The 17,523-nt window shown below is 38.1% G+C and overlaps 1 protein-coding gene across 2 annotated transcripts; it reads left to right on the forward strand.

Moving 5' to 3' along the window:
- The first annotated feature begins 594 nt into the window (after window positions 1-594).
- LOC109477768 (calpain-5-like) lies at window positions 595-17,441 on the forward strand. Of its 2 annotated transcripts, none has more exons than XM_019779127.1 (14): window positions 595-798; window positions 3,905-4,363; window positions 4,858-5,125; window positions 6,770-6,901; window positions 7,245-7,453; window positions 7,945-8,137; window positions 8,597-8,799; window positions 9,220-9,297; window positions 9,839-10,037; window positions 12,189-12,311; window positions 13,192-13,388; window positions 13,834-13,946; window positions 14,475-14,605; window positions 15,093-15,269. In XM_019779127.1, exons 3-14 carry the CDS (start codon window positions 4,955-4,957, stop codon window positions 15,267-15,269), a joined length of 1,926 nt encoding a protein of 641 aa, XP_019634686.1. In that variant the 5' UTR covers window positions 595-798; window positions 3,905-4,363; window positions 4,858-4,954. The 2 variants fall into 2 exon arrangements, with proteins under 2 accessions (XP_019634686.1, XP_019634685.1); XM_019779126.1 differs by lacking the exon at window positions 595-798 and adding an exon at window positions 2,656-2,728 and having other exon boundaries at window positions 15,093-17,441.
- The last annotated feature ends 82 nt before the right edge of the window (window positions 17,442-17,523 follow it).

The raw sequence follows: 17,523 nt of genomic DNA on the forward strand, positions 1-17,523 counted from the left end.
TGCAAGGATATCAAACACAGTTACTGCCAAGCGTTTGATACTAATAGTAGTAGTACAAAATGTAGTATGCTGAATGATTCAAGTCAGAAGTATATATCAACGTATCAAATTTTGCAGGCCGGAATATATAGACTACTAGTAGGAAAATAAGGGGGAGGGGGGCGCATTGAACGTCAAAATATAAAACGTGCAGCCCGGAAATGCAAACCGTTTTTGCGTTACTTGGTACAGGCTATGTACAAAATGAATTTTGAATGCTAAAGAATCTGAAAAGACAGTTCACTTACAGTCAAAAATGCACAATTATTTCCACGGTGCCGAAAAACTTTTCATGGGCGCCGCCATCTTGGTTTGTCATATGTTTGCAGCAACCAATCAAACTTGTCACTGGGCTCTGGCTCTTACCAATCTTGTAAGGGGGTGCGTACTTTCTTACACACAAATAAAAGTAAACCAGAAATTTTTAAATAAAACATATTTATGAAAAATAACCTTTTTTATATATAGAATATTACCAATTCATGTTTTAAACAATGACAATGAGCCATGATAGTAGTTTTTTTATAACAAATATTTTGACCGCATGAATTTTGGAAGCGTCCACACTTCCGCGTTCACTTCCACCAAACCCAAACAACTCGCGACGTTACAGACGCTTTTGGCGTGAATCATATCGATTTGTACATCCTGACCCCGGGATTTGGCGCGTCTGTGGGCGTTTTGGGTGTGGCAGGACGCAGGGAGAACGTGTGGAAGGGCACGGGGAGGGATTCGCCAGGCTGAGAGGTGAAATTCAAGGTAGGATTTCATTTGTGTCTGAAGGAAACCATCGATGATGCTTACATCAAGTTGCATCTGTCCATACAGATGATGCCATGATGCCATGTGGCCTGTGTATCCTCGATTACGTTGAAGGATATGTGCAAAGAGCAAGTTGATTGGAGGGACTGCCCCTGTATTCACTACTGCGATCACTGTGTTATAATTTACATGTAACGTTATATACAAATCGATGAGGTCACTGTCAGAGTCTACTGACCCCACTCCACACATGCCAGTGACCACACCCTTCATGATTATCTGGGGCAAATTTATGGATGTTACTCTGTACTGGGTTACACATACAATGCACTCTGTCAGGGGGTTACATAGGAGTATACAACTTATATGCTGGCCTGGCTACAAAGTGTCAATCCTGCATTTCTCTTGGTATATCTTGCATAATTCATATTTTATACTTTCTTCACGATTAATACTGGAGAACAACAACAACAACAAAAAAAACTTTGTTGCATACAGCTAGCATTTTAAAGTTGCAAGAAAGGAGTACACGCATCAATAGCAGCAAGGATGTGTCAACTATGTTATTTTTTTCTTTTTATTTGTGAATTTGTAAACAATATTATATTGTAATCAGAAATATACTGTGCAGGACTGGTGCAGGACCTGTTTATATTTTATTTACCAAGATAAATATTGATACTTACAACAGTATGAGTATATAAAATCAAGCACAAAGCCTATTGAAACAACAGGATGTATGTAGTAAAAGAGTAATGTCAACAAGCTGATTCTGTGCATAGATAATTCAGTACATGCATGACATGCTTGTGGTTCAGCTTTCTTTTATGTAGGGCTTCAGGGCACTCAGATCAATGTTGTCATGTAAACAATCTGCCGCTTCGCTAATGTTTATAAGCTGAGCCTAATGGCATTCAGGAGAAATAGATTATTACTGATAGTCTAAATACTCTAATGTAAATGTTTTCAATTTTTCTTCAATGATATGAATTTTTTATTATGATGCAGATTTTTAAAATTGAGGTGTAATAATTTATTGTCAGATTTCCTGATAACTGAAAATGTCACTCACTTAGTCCCAATAGCTTAAAATGTACATTTTTAATTATTTAGGAATTCTTGAAGCAGAAAACCTTTCCAGCTTTTCATAAGATTCTTATCAAATCAAATTCTAATTTAAATTTGCAGGGCAGGTACCCTGCTGTTTGTAGTAATGACAAGAAAGAATAACAATTGGCAATTGTAATGTAGTACATGATTACAGGAATTAACTCAAGGCTATTTACATGTGTGAAGGACACAAAAACAAGAGGGTGAACAAATATACTGTAGCAGGCTTTTATTTTAACTCTCAGTCTCAGGGTCAGAGAGTGTATTATAAATAATTCAGACTTCTAAATACTTGAGGCACCTTCAGTACTTTACAACATGAAATTTTAATGCACAATCATTATTTCTTGAATAACAGAACTCACCGTAGACACACAGGGAAGTCATTTGATCTTAACAAGTCCTTGATCTTAAAAGTGCATTTTTTTTGCATTGAAACTGGAAATTAAAGAAAAAAAATTGCTAAAAGTTTAACACTTGTGTGTTCAGTACAAATTATAATATCTACAATTATGTATATACAAGATGCATTTTAGAACTGTATGGCAGTTAAGACTTATATACTAATTAGAAGGCACCATCAGTTTAAATACTACATGTAGTCACATGTGTTACTTATGCATTGTTTACGTGTACATGTGCTGGTAAAAGTTGAAAAACTGGAAAAACTACTTTCCCAAATTGTATGCTAATAGACTACACAGGATCGGGAGAGCTGTGATTTTATACATTGCACATACTTGACCGCCAAATTGGTCAACGTTTGAGGAACACTGCTTCAGACAAGCATGTCATATAATTACTATTCAGACGACAGGTAATTCTAGTCGATTATGTATGCAAATCTACTGTAAAATCTACAATTTGTTTGCATTGTGGGTGTGGTGACGTGTTGCTACCTTTACTGTGGTAATTGTTGGTGGGAGGGAATATGTACTTTCTGAATCATGTCCTTGGCTGTTTTCAGTCATACATAGCCATGAATTCATCACATTTCTAGTTTTTTTACAACAGTTACCTTTGAAGATTGTACTCATTGTATCTGAATAGTGTATTTAAAGTAAGAACTGTGGTAAAATTGTTACAGATTGTGCTACATGATTCTACAACAAATAGCACATGCACCCCACAATCCAGAGGCATACTACATCACTTCACGTAAATTTTACTGTAAAGAAACACACTGTTTTCATTCTACCAAATGTTAAAACTGTTACATGAACGTACAGTACTTGTTTAAAGTCTACATGCACTTCTGATAAACACTAAAGCTTGTTAGAAATGAAGACAATGTTTGTTCCCAGCTAACAGTGAAGTGGTAAGAATGGCTGCAATGTTGACAAACAGACACTAGGCAAAGTTTACAGTGCAAGCCAGTGTGTCAATCACCTTTTACAACAGCACTAAGATAGTGTCTTGCTCTATTAACTTATTTAAGCTACTGGAAATTCTTACTCAAAGCTGTTTGTTATGCTTGTAATTATTAAGGATACATGGTATGCATCATATATTATATGCATGTTTTTAAATATCCTGGTACATTACTACTTGCATCTGCTTCTATCATAAGCCTGGATATAGATGTATGATATTTTCAGAAGTATGATATTGTTATATGGATGACATTTAGAAAAATCTTAATCAAGAGTCTGAGGCCACACCAACTCAATTAATTGGTTCACAGATTCTGATATGCAAAAAAAAAAATTCAGATTCGTAATGAACTAAGAAATGCTCACATTTCATCCCCAAAAGTCCTAAATGTCTTCCTAGTTTGGTTGATCATTCCTAGGAAGACAAGGTTTGATTCCAGGGAGCCCGAAAGCTTTGTGTTTCTATACTCACCCCTAGTACTAGTAGTGGTTGTTTCGTGTCAACTACAAACTTTACTAATTTAAAACAATAATTGGAAGTCTCTTTCTTCTCTAGATCTTACTGTGAAATGAAGTCCCTCCAAAAATGAATTCACAGAAACCATTTTGTTGCCTCTTAGGAACCCAGGGCGCCAAAACCGTCATCGTTACGACAGGAGTCCGTTCAGGTACTCTGGACAGTCTGGTGACAGCGACAACTACAGCGGATCTGACTCGGAATCCTACAGTGGATCAACAGGATCTGGATCCGACAGTAGATCTCCAAGCCCACACTCGCACCAAAAAGGAGCAGGAGGAAAAGATTTCTTGAATTTCGGACCGAAACTCAACTTCGCTAAGAACCTGAAAAAACTTGGTTCCGAACTTGAACAGAAGGCGAAGCTCAAGGTCAATAAATTGGTGCCTGCGGAGCTTGAGAACAAGGTGAGGAAACAGCTGGGGAAGCACAAGCTGCAGCGGGAAGACTCGGACGAGGTCGAAGCAAGAAACGAGCAGCAGAGACATCGGCGCAGGAGACGTCATCGCGGACACAGGAAGCAGTTTGCACAGGAGCAGTGGAGAGACAGGAACAGTGCCAGGTGGTTTGTTTGTTTTACATATTAACTGCCTTTAGCTGTACCTGATGAGTACAGTACTACTACTAACTACAGTACTACTAGTAAGTAACTTAAGTCTTGATCCACTCACGCCAGGATGGATCTTTCGGTATAGAAATTTTCAATAGGATGAATTGTAATATTTATATCATGGACTGCAAAGCTAATATCATTATACATGTACCATGAGAGTGATATTTGCTTTCTGATCATGTCATACTTCCACTGTGCTTTTCTATATATAAAAAAAACATGGTAATAATTGGTATTCATGTGATATCCTGCAAATCATTATGATTATCTACCTACCACTGTGCACAGGTGTTACTGGTTCACTGTACATAATAGAGCTAGGTGTTACCGGTTCACTGTAGTGGGATAGTGTATTAGATTTTTGCTCAGGTGCTCCAGAGTTAAAAAGTTAGTCTGGATTCCTGATCATGAGTGCATGTTGTCATGAAATCCTCCTGTTTCAGACGTGTGAGGGGGCCAGAAGATCGCATCTACGACCCAGACCTAGATCCAGAGATTCCCAACGAAGAATTGTTAGAAAACACCTGGGTACAAGACAACATGGTGTTCGGACCTACCATCAAGCACTTCAAGGGGCAGAACTACTCGGACCTGAAGAAGGAGTGTGAAGAGAAAGGAGAGTTGTTCACAGATCCAGAGTTCCCCCCTACAGAGGAGAGCCTGTGGTACGACCAGGCCATCCCCGCACGTATAGAATGGAAGAGGCCAAGAGTGAGTATACAATCTTTCAGGTTTCAGTTTGACACTGATTATGGAAAATCATGAAAATTTTGTACTGCAGTTTTATTAAGGGAGGATCTTACTATAATAAGTTGTTTGGAAATTTGCAGTTGAAACGATTTTGTTGTCATTATGGGGGGAAGGCATGTTCGCAGTTAAATTAAGGCCTCCAATCATCATCATCATCATGATGATGACAAGGCCTCCAAAAGAATTTTTAAAAAAGTACTGCAAATGTTTCATGATGTACAGTACTGTGAAAGAAATCCTTATACACTGTACTTGCACGTTTTACATGTTACTCACTTAACATAGCTAAGAACTATGATATTACATTGTACATGACACTGTATATCATCATGTATTACAATTTTTACAGTACACAATACTAGCTATTTTATGAGAGGTGAACAAGAAAATACTACTATCCTGCAGCTGGTATCTAATGCAACTTCACTGGAAAGAGAGACAGAATATTACAGAATTTATGATCAAAGTGCATGGTGCCTCAATGTGTAATTTGGCCCTATAGACACAGCTGGCACCTTATGATTACAAGAAATGTTTTCTGCAAATAAGATACACTTCAAGTAATGTTGCCAGAATGGGATTGATATTAGAAAAATTAAAATTTACCCAGCTGGTACAATACATGTATATTGTTTGTTTACATATAGCTGGACCAGCTATCAACAGACTGAGAAAGAGTGCAATACATTTTGTACAAACATTTTGAAGAGTTTTGCCATAATATATTATAATTATAGATTCATAGTATGTCTTGATATCAGAGTCCACAATGGGGGAAAATGAAATTTTCTCAATTTCTGCAGTCAGGAGCAAATCTTTTTGTTAGAACAGATTTAGACTGTTGGTATGCTTTTGATTGGGGAAAATGGTTTCATCTTTTGTGACATTATTTGTTTTATTAATGCACAAAAATTCATAAAACCTTTCATGCAATTCTTATGGCTCAGGGACCTAAGATACTAGTATTCAATTTCTGGGACCACATTTAGAATTTTTTTTCTAGATGGGTTCAACTTGTTGATTGAATTATACAGGATGAGTCTGAACACCCTTGGCTTGAGTCTGGCCTGTTTCCCGGGTACAATTTCATTACCAAGTGCCTGCAGACTCATGAGTCATGTTTATGCGTGCTGGGAGACGTGCTGAGAGTTTGAATCTTATTAATCCCACCTGAAAGTAGGGGATGATTGCCATGATTGGATTTTGGTCCAATCAGACAAGCATCAGATCTAGATATAATTTTAGCCATTCTTAAGTTGTATAGGAATGAACATTTGTACCCGTTCCTGCAACAAAATCAGACCAAGTGATCTTTTCACAAATTTCAGCATCATAGCACTTTGGCAGAACATCTCATATAATTAGGTAGTAAGGTTAAGACTCTGTAGGGTCCAAATGTTATGTCGGAAAAAATATTGTCTGCAACAGGCAAAATTCTGATGCAATCAGGCAACGTTGACCAAAAATCCAATGAAAAATCGTGCAGTTTCGCGCAGGTGCAGTAGTACATTCTGCCAACATGCTCAGTTAACATTACATACACTTACAGTTAGTGTAATATATTATCGCTGGTAAAAGTTCTAACATGTTGATATGTTTATACAGGAGCTGTGTGACAACCCCCGCCTGTTTGTGGAGGGTGTGTCTGCTCACGACCTGAACCAGGGGCAGCTGGGAAACTGCTGGTTTGTGGCCGCTGTCGCCAGCCTCACTCTGGAGAAGGAGCTATGGAAGGAGGTCAGCCATTGGCTATCAAGTGTCATGTGACCACAAAATGACAAGATTATAAAACATTCAATTTGCCTATCTATACAGTAATAACTGTAGTTTCTAAATAAAAATGTTACAGTTAGTTTTGTATGTTCAATTGCTAGATGTAGTTAAAGTGGGCTGTGATTGAATGGACATAAATGATTGAATTTAACTGACCTCATAGCCCCCCCACCTCCGTCAAATTGTAGGAATTCAAAATGAAAACATAGATATGCAGCCATGCTCTCATTGGTCAAACAGCTAATTGCCACTCTCTCATTGGTTGTACTGCTAATTGTGATTGACAGTCAGGATTGTTTTTGGCCAGGTCATCCCAGAGTACAAGGAGCAAGAGTGGGACCCTGAACACCCCGAGAACTACCAGGGCATCTTCCGCTTCCGTTTCTGGCGCTTCGGAACCTGGACAGAGGTCGTAGTGGATGACCTTCTGCCGACCGTCAACGGCCAGCTGGTCTACAACCGGTCCAAGGACCAGAACGAGCTCTGGAGCTCACTGCTGGAGAAGGCTTATGCCAAGTAAGTGTCGCCAAGTGCTTGGACTTGGAATTATTTTCAGTCGGTTTTCACTGTGTCCTCTTCAAACAAATCATTTACACCGTGAATTTTGTTTGAAATCTACAAGTACCATGAAAACCTTTTTTTCTATCATACCACAAAATAAGACCACCACAAATTGTAAAATTTTGTGTTTTGCACGTTTATCATCTTTGCTTCAACCTTGATTTTGAAGACCGATAAAAGATACCAGTTGCTTGTCAATGAGTAACAACATAACTGTTTTTTTGTGTATCTCGTTACCTGGATGTCTAACCTTCATTGACAAATGTTTAAGTGGTGTACATTATAATGTACTAACATATTATAATTACATATTGTACAATGTACATTGTATATTCCCATGGTGGGAAAGTTACCATTGTCTGTAGAGAGAGATGGTTGGCAAAGAAATACAGTTTCTTTGTTACTGTTTTACAGTACTAAAAATTGAATGTGCTTTCTTCCACCAGACTTGCAGGTTGTTATGAAGCCCTACAGGGGGGGAACACACTGGACGCCCTGGTGGACTTCACAGGGGGGGTGGCCGAGCCCATCTCTCTGGATAAGGGGGGGTACCGGGAGGATGAGGAGAAGAAGGAGAAACTGTTCAAGGTCATGCACAAGGCAGCAGAGAGAGGGTCACTTCTCACCTGTAGTATCAGGGTAGGTGCTGAATTCTTTTTCATGAGATATTTTCAAATCAAATGAATTTGTGGGTACTATAGGAAGCAAGATGGTTTTGTGATTAGTGTTATTGACTCAGGCCCCATTGTTGTCTCCTTTGTAATTTAACTGCAGTACAGACTTTGTTCAAGCACAAACTTCAGATACTGCAAAACTCTAATTTACCATCCTACCATGGAATAAAACCACTGGAAAATTAAAAGCATATGATAATCGGCATAGGAACCACGCTTCCCTCTATTTTTTTTTATAAATGTGAATATGATTCTTAAAAGTCGATGAAACAAGGTACTGTTACTACATGTAGATATTATTTGAATCACAAGACTGAGTGAGTGAGGCAAAAATACCTATTAGGTCCTAAGATTTCCGCCAATGCAATGGCTGTAATTGTCTTTAGTGCGTCTTCAAGTAAACTATGAATGTTTTATCCTCTAGGTGACCTCTAGAGCTGAGATGGAGGCTAGTACAGAGATGGGCCTGGTCAAAGGTCATGCCTACAGTGTCACAGCTGTGAAGAAGGTCAAGGTCGGGGAGTCTGGCATGCTGAGTGGGCTTCTGGGTAATCAGGAGAAGATCTACATGATCAGGATGAGGAACCCCTGGGGTCAGAAGGAGTGGAGGGGGCCGTGGAGCGACGAGTAAGTAGGGTCAGGGGTCAGAGTGCCTGGATAGAGGTCAGGTGTCAGAGCTTGTGGCCATGCACCTTTAACGAAAGAACCATATGATTGATTTCCAAAACTACCAATAGGAGCTCAGGATTGTTGATCACTGTGAAAATCAGTCCAATAGGAGCTCGGGATTCTCAGTTGCTATGAAAGCTATCACAGCCTCCAAGGAGAATTGGTCCTTATTTGCATGTATTCACAAATCAATAGGATTAAGATGTTCCTGATTCACCTGACTTAGAGATGTTGGCCATTAAGCTTTTGACCCGTGAAATTGCAGCTCGAATTGTATGATGTTGCCAGGCTGTAGTTGACAAGGCAATTTATTACCAAAAAAACTGTGACTGAAAACAAAGAGTCAGTGTTGTGATTTTGTTGTGTTTCCCTCCACAGTTCTCCTGAGTGGCAGCAGGTCAGCAGTTCTGAGAAGGAAAAGCTTGGGTTGGTCAAAGAGGATGATGGCGAGTTCTGGTCAGTATCCTCTCTTTTATTCTTTTAAGTTCTGGAAAATCAGTTATAGCTTTCAGACACCCCCATAGCAGCATAATCAAAGTCTGGATGGTTAGTGAGTGAGTGTTTAAACAAAAAAATTAGCTGCAAGGCAGCCCAAATCACTTTTTCCTGAGTGCAAGAGCTGTCAACCACCCAAAAATCATGACCACAGCCTTTGCAGAACACGAGATATTAAAATCGGAAGTCCTGCTGCAGTACCATAACAGCCCGCTATATATTATGAGGTGACCCAAAATCTAAAGATTTCATCAAAACTGCATGCCTACATGTAAATTCAAAATATTGCAATCTATCAAAGCCTTCTCAAGTAATTGTATGAACACACAGACACACACACACACAAGGACACATGAATACTATGATGAAAAACATAACTACCATACAGCTTTACATGTAATGTTGTTGAGTTTCTTCGTTAGTGGGCAGTTTTAACAACAAAGATGCTATAAGCAGATACAATAAGGGCTCATTGTGTAACGTTTTGTGCTATCTTCCCCAGGATGAGTTTTGACGACTGGATCACCCATTTCTCGGACGCGGGAATCTGTCGCCTGATCAACACGTCCCTCCTCAGTATCCACAAGACGTGGGTGGAGTCTCGCGTCTTCTCGCGCTGGAGGAGCGTTCCCGGAGACCCCACCCACAACCGCGCCGGCGGCTGTATGAACAACAGGGACACCTACCTACAGAATCCACAGGTCTGATTCAAACTTATGGTCTTTTTTGTCTTTGTTTCCATTCCCTTTAACCAAAAATTATTACACGCTAGTGTTCAAGGGTTCAAACAAAAATAAAAACATGCATAAACAGATAAGTTTAAACATGGTAAAAATCACACATATGAGATCAGCTCAGGAACTTTTAGAGAAAGAAAACTTAAGATTCCAACTTGAATTCAACACTTAGACAAGATATCTTGTCTAAGTGCTGAATTCAAGTTGACAAAATGGAGTGAATGCTACCAGAAACTAACCGTTTTCAAAAGCTATTCAGTTGCTTGGTGAGTAACTGTTAATATCATGGTATCTTAGAGCTACAATGCATAGTGTATTGTTGATTGTTCTTAGGAATGTAGATTTATGAGTCAGGTTCTAACTTAATGATTTAAAAAAGTAAAATTTATCTTGAATAATATACTAGTAATTCTTAAAGTTTGCTGTAACACTGTATATTATGCAATTTACAGTGCATAATTTGCCAACGAAGGAACTTTCTACTGTCTGTCTTACATGTGTGGCAATATGTAGACTCCTGTAAAACTGGCTTCAAAATTATGTTTTACAATTTAAAAAAAGAATTTCATGTAATCTGTGTTGAACTTGTGTATCCACTACCTAATGACTTTCCTCATATTTTCCAGCTGCTGAAGTTTTTAACCTGAGTGTGTTCTTTCCTCCATGTCTGTTCTGTGTGTTACTGACTTGTGAGGTCTCTGTCTGTCTTTCTAGTTCTTTTTTGACGTTGTGCCGAGAAAGAGTCAGCAGAAAGCCCAGAAGGTTTCAAATTGTTATAACAACAACATGTGGATGTGGGGTGGCAAGCATGGCTTCTTGTATTAGGTTGAATATTGCTTTTTGCACAAAGCGGCAGACATAATGCTTTGAAATTCATTTTATTAAAGGGTCCATTGTGTAAAATTTTGGTTCAAAAATTAAACATATTCTAGAGAACATATTCTTTCTGTGCATGGATGACATGTACATTCACATGAACATATCTGCATCATTATTTTGTATTCTAGTCTTGAGTTTATGACCTGTGTAAAAACATGCAAACAAAATCCACCAACTTCCTAAAACCATCACAAAAACTCCTAAATATGTATATGTAAAGAAATGACAGGAAAATCTTCTTTCTACATCGTCCTAATTTTACACAATGGACCTTTAAGCTGCACAGATATCAGGACATAACCTCCCACTGAGAAAAGTCTTTATTTTTAGTAAGAAAGTTGGAGGCCAAGATGAAGTCACGGTGAGCACTATGGTGGATCGTGCTGGGTTATGTGGTAGATTTAGGTGCACAGCCTTAGTGTAGAAAGGTTATGTAATATGTTAGAGTAGATTGTTGTGTTACAATGTACTTTGTATTTGTGATGTGTCATGTCTGAACAGTTGAATACAAAATGGTTGTATACATGTACATAGTACAGTAACTGTATTTCTCCTATTAATTTTGCAAAGAAAAAAAATGGGTGGACTGGTTTCATTTACAAACTGGCCAATTTCAGACACATGCCATAAAGAAACATTTTGTTTATCCAGAGGATTTTGGAAGGAATCAAATTGATTTAGAAAATCACAGAGTCATATATCTAATATATATACTATTAGCTAAATAATGTTTTATATAATGTTCAATCACAGTCAAAGTCACAACTGCACAGGGTGAAAAAGTCACAACTGTGAATGGCTTTACACAAATGCACAATTTCACGAAGTTCTGTTCGGTGAAATAGTCACCTACTCCAAGAAGTTAAACTGGTCAAGCTTATCTATCAAACTTTTAAAAAATCTAGAATTAGTGAAAAAACAGATGTGTAGAAACTGGATTGGGTCTTAGCTACTCTTAGGACATAAATTTAAACATTTTGAAGGAAACAATTGAAACCATTTTAGGCCCTCTAATTCTGTTGTATCTAACGTTACAAGTAGTATATTTTTCTTTTTTTTTCTGTCATGACACTGTAGATAGTTCACAATTTGAGTAGATACCTGTTTTGGTAAGAGCTAAGAGTACATTTTTATTTCAAAATCAAGTCAGTACATTATACTATTATATAATAGTCCTATAACGGCTGTATGTTGAGTTTTGATTTGTGATGTTTGTGTGTGCCCCCCTCCCCCCAGGTTCTGTTTGATGTAGACAAGGATGAGGACACAGTTCTGATCTCCCTGTCCCAGCCAGACACACGACAGTCTCGCAAGGAGGGCAAGCAGGGCAACCTGACCCTCGGGTTTGCTGTCTACAGGGTAGGCATTTCTTCCAACTTGATCATGGCATTGTCAATTCGAGGGGATTCATTCCTCAGCTAACCGGCATCTTGCACATGCAGTCCCTCAGTAAGACATCTGGAGCCGCATAGTTCCTGTTTAGAACTTTTATTCAGCCTGTCACATGACTGGTTTCGCCTGTGTGGCTTCTTCCAACATGTTCATGGCACTGTTACATGTAAAAACTTAAGGTAAATGTACTGTCAGGTAACCTTTAGGTAAAGGTAGTCCGGGGCTGTCCCATAGCTTTATCGAGGCTCGAAATTTAGACAAACGCACATTGACAGCTAAGATAGTCGGACCTGTATATCATCCATTTAGTTCAAAATTTCTGTATTTTATACAGCAAAACGTATCTGTTTGGATCAAAACAAAGCCATGAACTTTCACCTCTCTACAAGAAATCACTGCAGCCAAATGTCAGGACTTCTTGAGTTATACGGAGCAGCCAGAACAGGCCTAAAAGCCTTCTTTTTGTCTCAACAAAACAATAAGAAATGATCTAAAGAAAAATTAGAAAAGGCCAACATTTATCAACATATTATACTAAGAAAAAATTGGTTTTCAGTTGGTTTGGATGCACTCATCAAATGGTTACTCAAAGTGGGCTGTCAGCACCATTTCAGCAGAACGTCTCATATAAGGTCGTATTTGTGCATATTAAGTCAACACTCCGTCTGTAGTTTTCAAATGTTATGAAAAGATATCCTCTACGACAGGCAAAATTCTGATGCAATGCTGACCAAAAATCTAACGAAAACCGTGAAAAATTGCGGTTTCACGCAGTCGCAGTACATTCTGCCGATGTGCTGCTCTCTGCACCTGTGCCAGCTACTTACCTTTGCCCTGTCTCCTGCAGGTTGAACTGAACAGGAAGTACCGTCTGCACACCATGAAGGAGAAGGTGGCCGACTCTATCTACATCAACACCCGCAGTAACTTCATCCGCACAGAGCTGCGCCGTGGCCGCTACGTCGTCATTCCGACCACGTTCGACAAGGACGAGGAGGGAGACATGATGCTGAGGATCTTCACCGACACTGACAACAACTGCAAGTAAGGACATGTAGTTGTGCTGCAGTCATGCCTCCTACTGATAGTCGTATGTACTGCAGACATAATCCAAGATAAACTCCTGTTTGTTATGTACATGCTTGGTACACGTATGTATATAAAAAAAGTTATGCAATGTCTTACTAAGTCTGAAAAATTCATCATCTCATCTCATTGGTAAGAAAAAGATACAGTCTATTGCAAGTTACATTGGTAGTTAATGTCCAAATGAATGACCAAACTTTGTTGAAAACTGTACATGTCATTATGAAAAATTACCTGGTAAGTGGTCAGACAATCAACTTTGATGCCTCTTTCAGCCCTACTAGTGACTCGTGGTTGCTGTGGTCATCCCGTGCTTTATGACATACAAATGTACATGTATGCATGCACAGTAAATGTATTTAATTTTTCCAGTACAGTACATTGATAGTTTTCTCCCTTTCAGGGAGTTGTGTAAGGACCAGCCGACTGCCTCGTGTTTCTCTGGAATCCTGGGATATCCCCAGGCTGTGACAAGTGTCCATCTCCTGTCAGCTACAGGACTCTCCAAGAAACAGGGTCTGTATCTGTATCTGTATAGCCGGTATAACCGCCTTTCGGCGTAACACACCAGCTTGATTAGTTACTCTCACAGTTACTTCACATGAATGTAGCCTTTAAAGAGTTAAAAATTTCTGAACTTTCTGAAACATCTCTTTTCTGAGTATTGGAACATAAATTTAAGTTAATAACTTTGTCTGTTTCTGTCTCTCTGTGTCTCTGTCTGTCTGTCTGTGTGTGTCTCTTTGTATTGAAGGAACTTTTTGCAAGAAACAGGGTCAGTTCATAATGCAACCTCAACAAATAATTTATGATAGAAATTTGATACTTCCTAAAACTTGACATTTTCTGTACTTAGTCTAGTGCTTGAACGTAAATATTAGAAAAGTCCTGTGAAATTCTTAACTTACAAACTACATTTTAGGAATTTGTTTGTTTGTTTGTTTGTTTTGAGTCTTCATGCTATGTATTCAAGGAAAAAAACAATGTAGTGTAGAATGATATAATTTCCAGTAATGAAAGTGTTGTTTGTTTCCATGCCAACAGACACATATGCAGTCATCAAGTCTGGTAACAAGTCAGTGAAGACGAGGGTTATTGAAGATAACAGCAGTCCTGAGTATGATGAGGAAGCCATCTTCTACCGCAAGGACCCCAGGAACCCTATCAAGATCCAGGTATGTTTGCTACATAATGTATACTAATAATTCCACCAGGTCACAGCACATACATGTACATGTGTTATACATGTACACATGTATCTGCCACCCTGAAAAATGCATTGAATACAATGCAACATATTATCCAAATCATGTGCACAACTCAGATGTCCATCCGTGAATAGTTTCATCAGGTTGGTAAGTTACTTACTAAGTAAAGAAATTCTTTTTACACAACCCAGAGGTTTATTCACAGCCAACGTTTTCTTGATTAAGGTGCCAGACGGTCACCGAAACGTCGGCTGTGAATAAAACATTTGGTTGTGTAAAAAGAGTCTCTTTACTCAGATGTCCAGATTTTCAGAACATTCTTGAGGCCTCAATAGCATTTTTTTCAATGTGTCAGACAAAATTATGAGAGTTGACACTTCATGATGATTTAGTTACTTTGCAATAAGTCGATACCAAAGAGATAAGTCACTAAGCTTCATTTTTTGTTCACCAGATTTGGAAGAAAGACCTGATCAGAGACGACTTGTTGGGCGAGGCCACCATGATGTGTGAGGTCAACAACGCCACCAAGCAGCACGTGGTGCAACTGCAGGACAAGGATGGGGGAGGGGACGTGTCAGGCAGTCTCAGTGTCTCCGTCACCAGTCACGACGATCTCATGGCAATCTAGATATCTCAGCTAGAAAGACTTTAATTTTTAGCATACTAGAAATGTTGTCACTAGATACATGTAGAGGACATTCACTTTATTAGACTACATTATTACACTTACCAAATGTACTGTAGGTCACTTTCAGAGGCTTTTCCTATACTTTGTGTATTTTAGCAGATGTTGTGTTATCTTGTGTTATTCTTTGAATTGGCAGTCTTGTTCTCATGCATACAGCATATTCCTTCTTTTATTTGTTTTTTATGTTTTTCATTTATTTTTTTCTGAGTAGCTGCAAGCTGACTTGCTGCCTATTTAGTCTAATTTTGTGTAGCTGTTATAATGATGATAGATGACATTGAGGATTATTTCATCTTTTAACTCTTGTAGCTAGTTGAAGTTACCCTCTTACCTGTTTTAAATGTTTTTAACGTTTAGCATGCTGTACCTGTACTAGTACAAACATATGTAGTTGTAGAGCTGTTGAAAACATTCTTACCCCAAACATTGGAGAATTTGGCAGGGTAAAATGAAATCACTGATCTCTACCACAGCTGTGCTAACACAAAGGACTTACAAATCATAATACTAAGCAATATATTAAAAATGCCTTCAAACCTTAGCTACATGGACAATTGAACCTGAAAACCTTGCAGTCTTTCACTTCATTCTGCTGCTTGCACCAAAGCTACAAATTGAACAGGCAGAAATGGAATGCAATAAGTGTTTAAGCCAGTCTGAAATTGTATGTTGAACATGTGTGTTGCTAGCCTGGCTAGCATCTGGATTTTCGCTCCACAATGCTCGAAAAAATCACGTGGCTAGTGTGTTGCCTGCCAGAGGACATAATTGTTTTGTTACAGAGTTCTAGAGATAATTTTTATGAATCATGGATGGCTGAAATATTGAACATCATTATGATGGTTTTAGAAAAAATTATCTTCAAGTTGATAAATGATTGACCTGCATGAACCAAACAGATGTGAATTTAAAAAAAATGTTGCAAATGTCCCTCTGATCTACAAACTACTTTTATTTTATTTACCAGACTAATGTACCAAAACAATATGACTGTGCTTTCTGGCAGTGGAAAAAATGAATTGAATGCACGTACATGCATTTTTAATAGACTATCAGCATGTTCAGAAAGGTTCTTGTGTAGTGTTGGTATGAAAATTAAAAAGAAAAATGAAGAAATCGACTTATTGCTACTGTGGAAAGTTGCTGTGGAAAACTAGACATTCCAATTAAGAGTTGCATGCAAGATTGTCTTCTTGGCAAAGAATTTAGATATTGAAGAAAAGAGAATTGCTCTATTTTTGCAGGCTTTATACCTTTCCTGGTGACATTAGTTAGCATTTACGTAGTACTAACAGTTACCCTTTACACCTTTTGTAGTTTTACAGTTTTCTCTACTATTGACTGTTTTACAATGCCGTCTCTTTAGGTAAAGTTACTGTGTGATGCACCCTAAAAAGTCATGGATACCATCATGTAAGATCTAGAAATGTGTATGGATCTAGTACCGAAATTCATTAATTTTCTGGGTAACATCTGAAACAATGTGTTTTAGATTTTAGACTCTTAAAACCAATGAGTTTTAGAGATTGGTAGATATCAGTAAGTGATTAAAATTGTGTGGGTTAAACATATTTTGTAGTTAATTGTAATAAGATACATTGTAATCTGTATGTAGAATTGCTTCCAGACTCCATGATATCTTGTGAACTTTGGTTGAAACTGTGACACATTTAGTAAAATGTAGTTTTGTGACTTGCATAAATGTTCCATAGCATAAACATGTGAAAATCTACATGCATGTTTTCCTTGTCTTGGTGTGTAAAGTCATTGTTGCAAACTTCAGTGCTTAACTAGCTTGACAAAAGTGTTAATCAGTACACAAATGTAGATGCTGTCTTTGTTGCATTCATATCCACTCTAAATTTGTAGTAATTAAACAGTTTTGGAGGAAGAATCTTTAAGTGTCTTTTAGATTACTATGAACTTCCTTGAATCTCTAATTTGTTACTTAACCAAAGTACGGTTAGGGTAATATTAACAGATTTTTTCACCACTGATTTGTACCTTTCACATACAGATATATCAAGACTTTTCACTTTTGCAAGTTTCACATTTTCACAGTATATTTGGCACCATTCTTTGTGATGTGTTCATTAAATCATGTGGGCTTGATTTCCTGTAAGTCTATTTGTTTTTATTGAAGTGATTAACCCTCTCCCTGCTGTCTAAGCCCGTAAATACTAAAGAAGTATTA

Source organism: Branchiostoma belcheri, unplaced genomic scaffold (genome assembly GCF_001625305.1).
Source record: "Branchiostoma belcheri isolate BF01 breed outbred unplaced genomic scaffold, Haploidv18h27 scaffold41, whole genome shotgun sequence".
Classification (NCBI taxonomy): domain Eukaryota; kingdom Metazoa; phylum Chordata; class Leptocardii; order Amphioxiformes; family Branchiostomatidae; genus Branchiostoma; species Branchiostoma belcheri.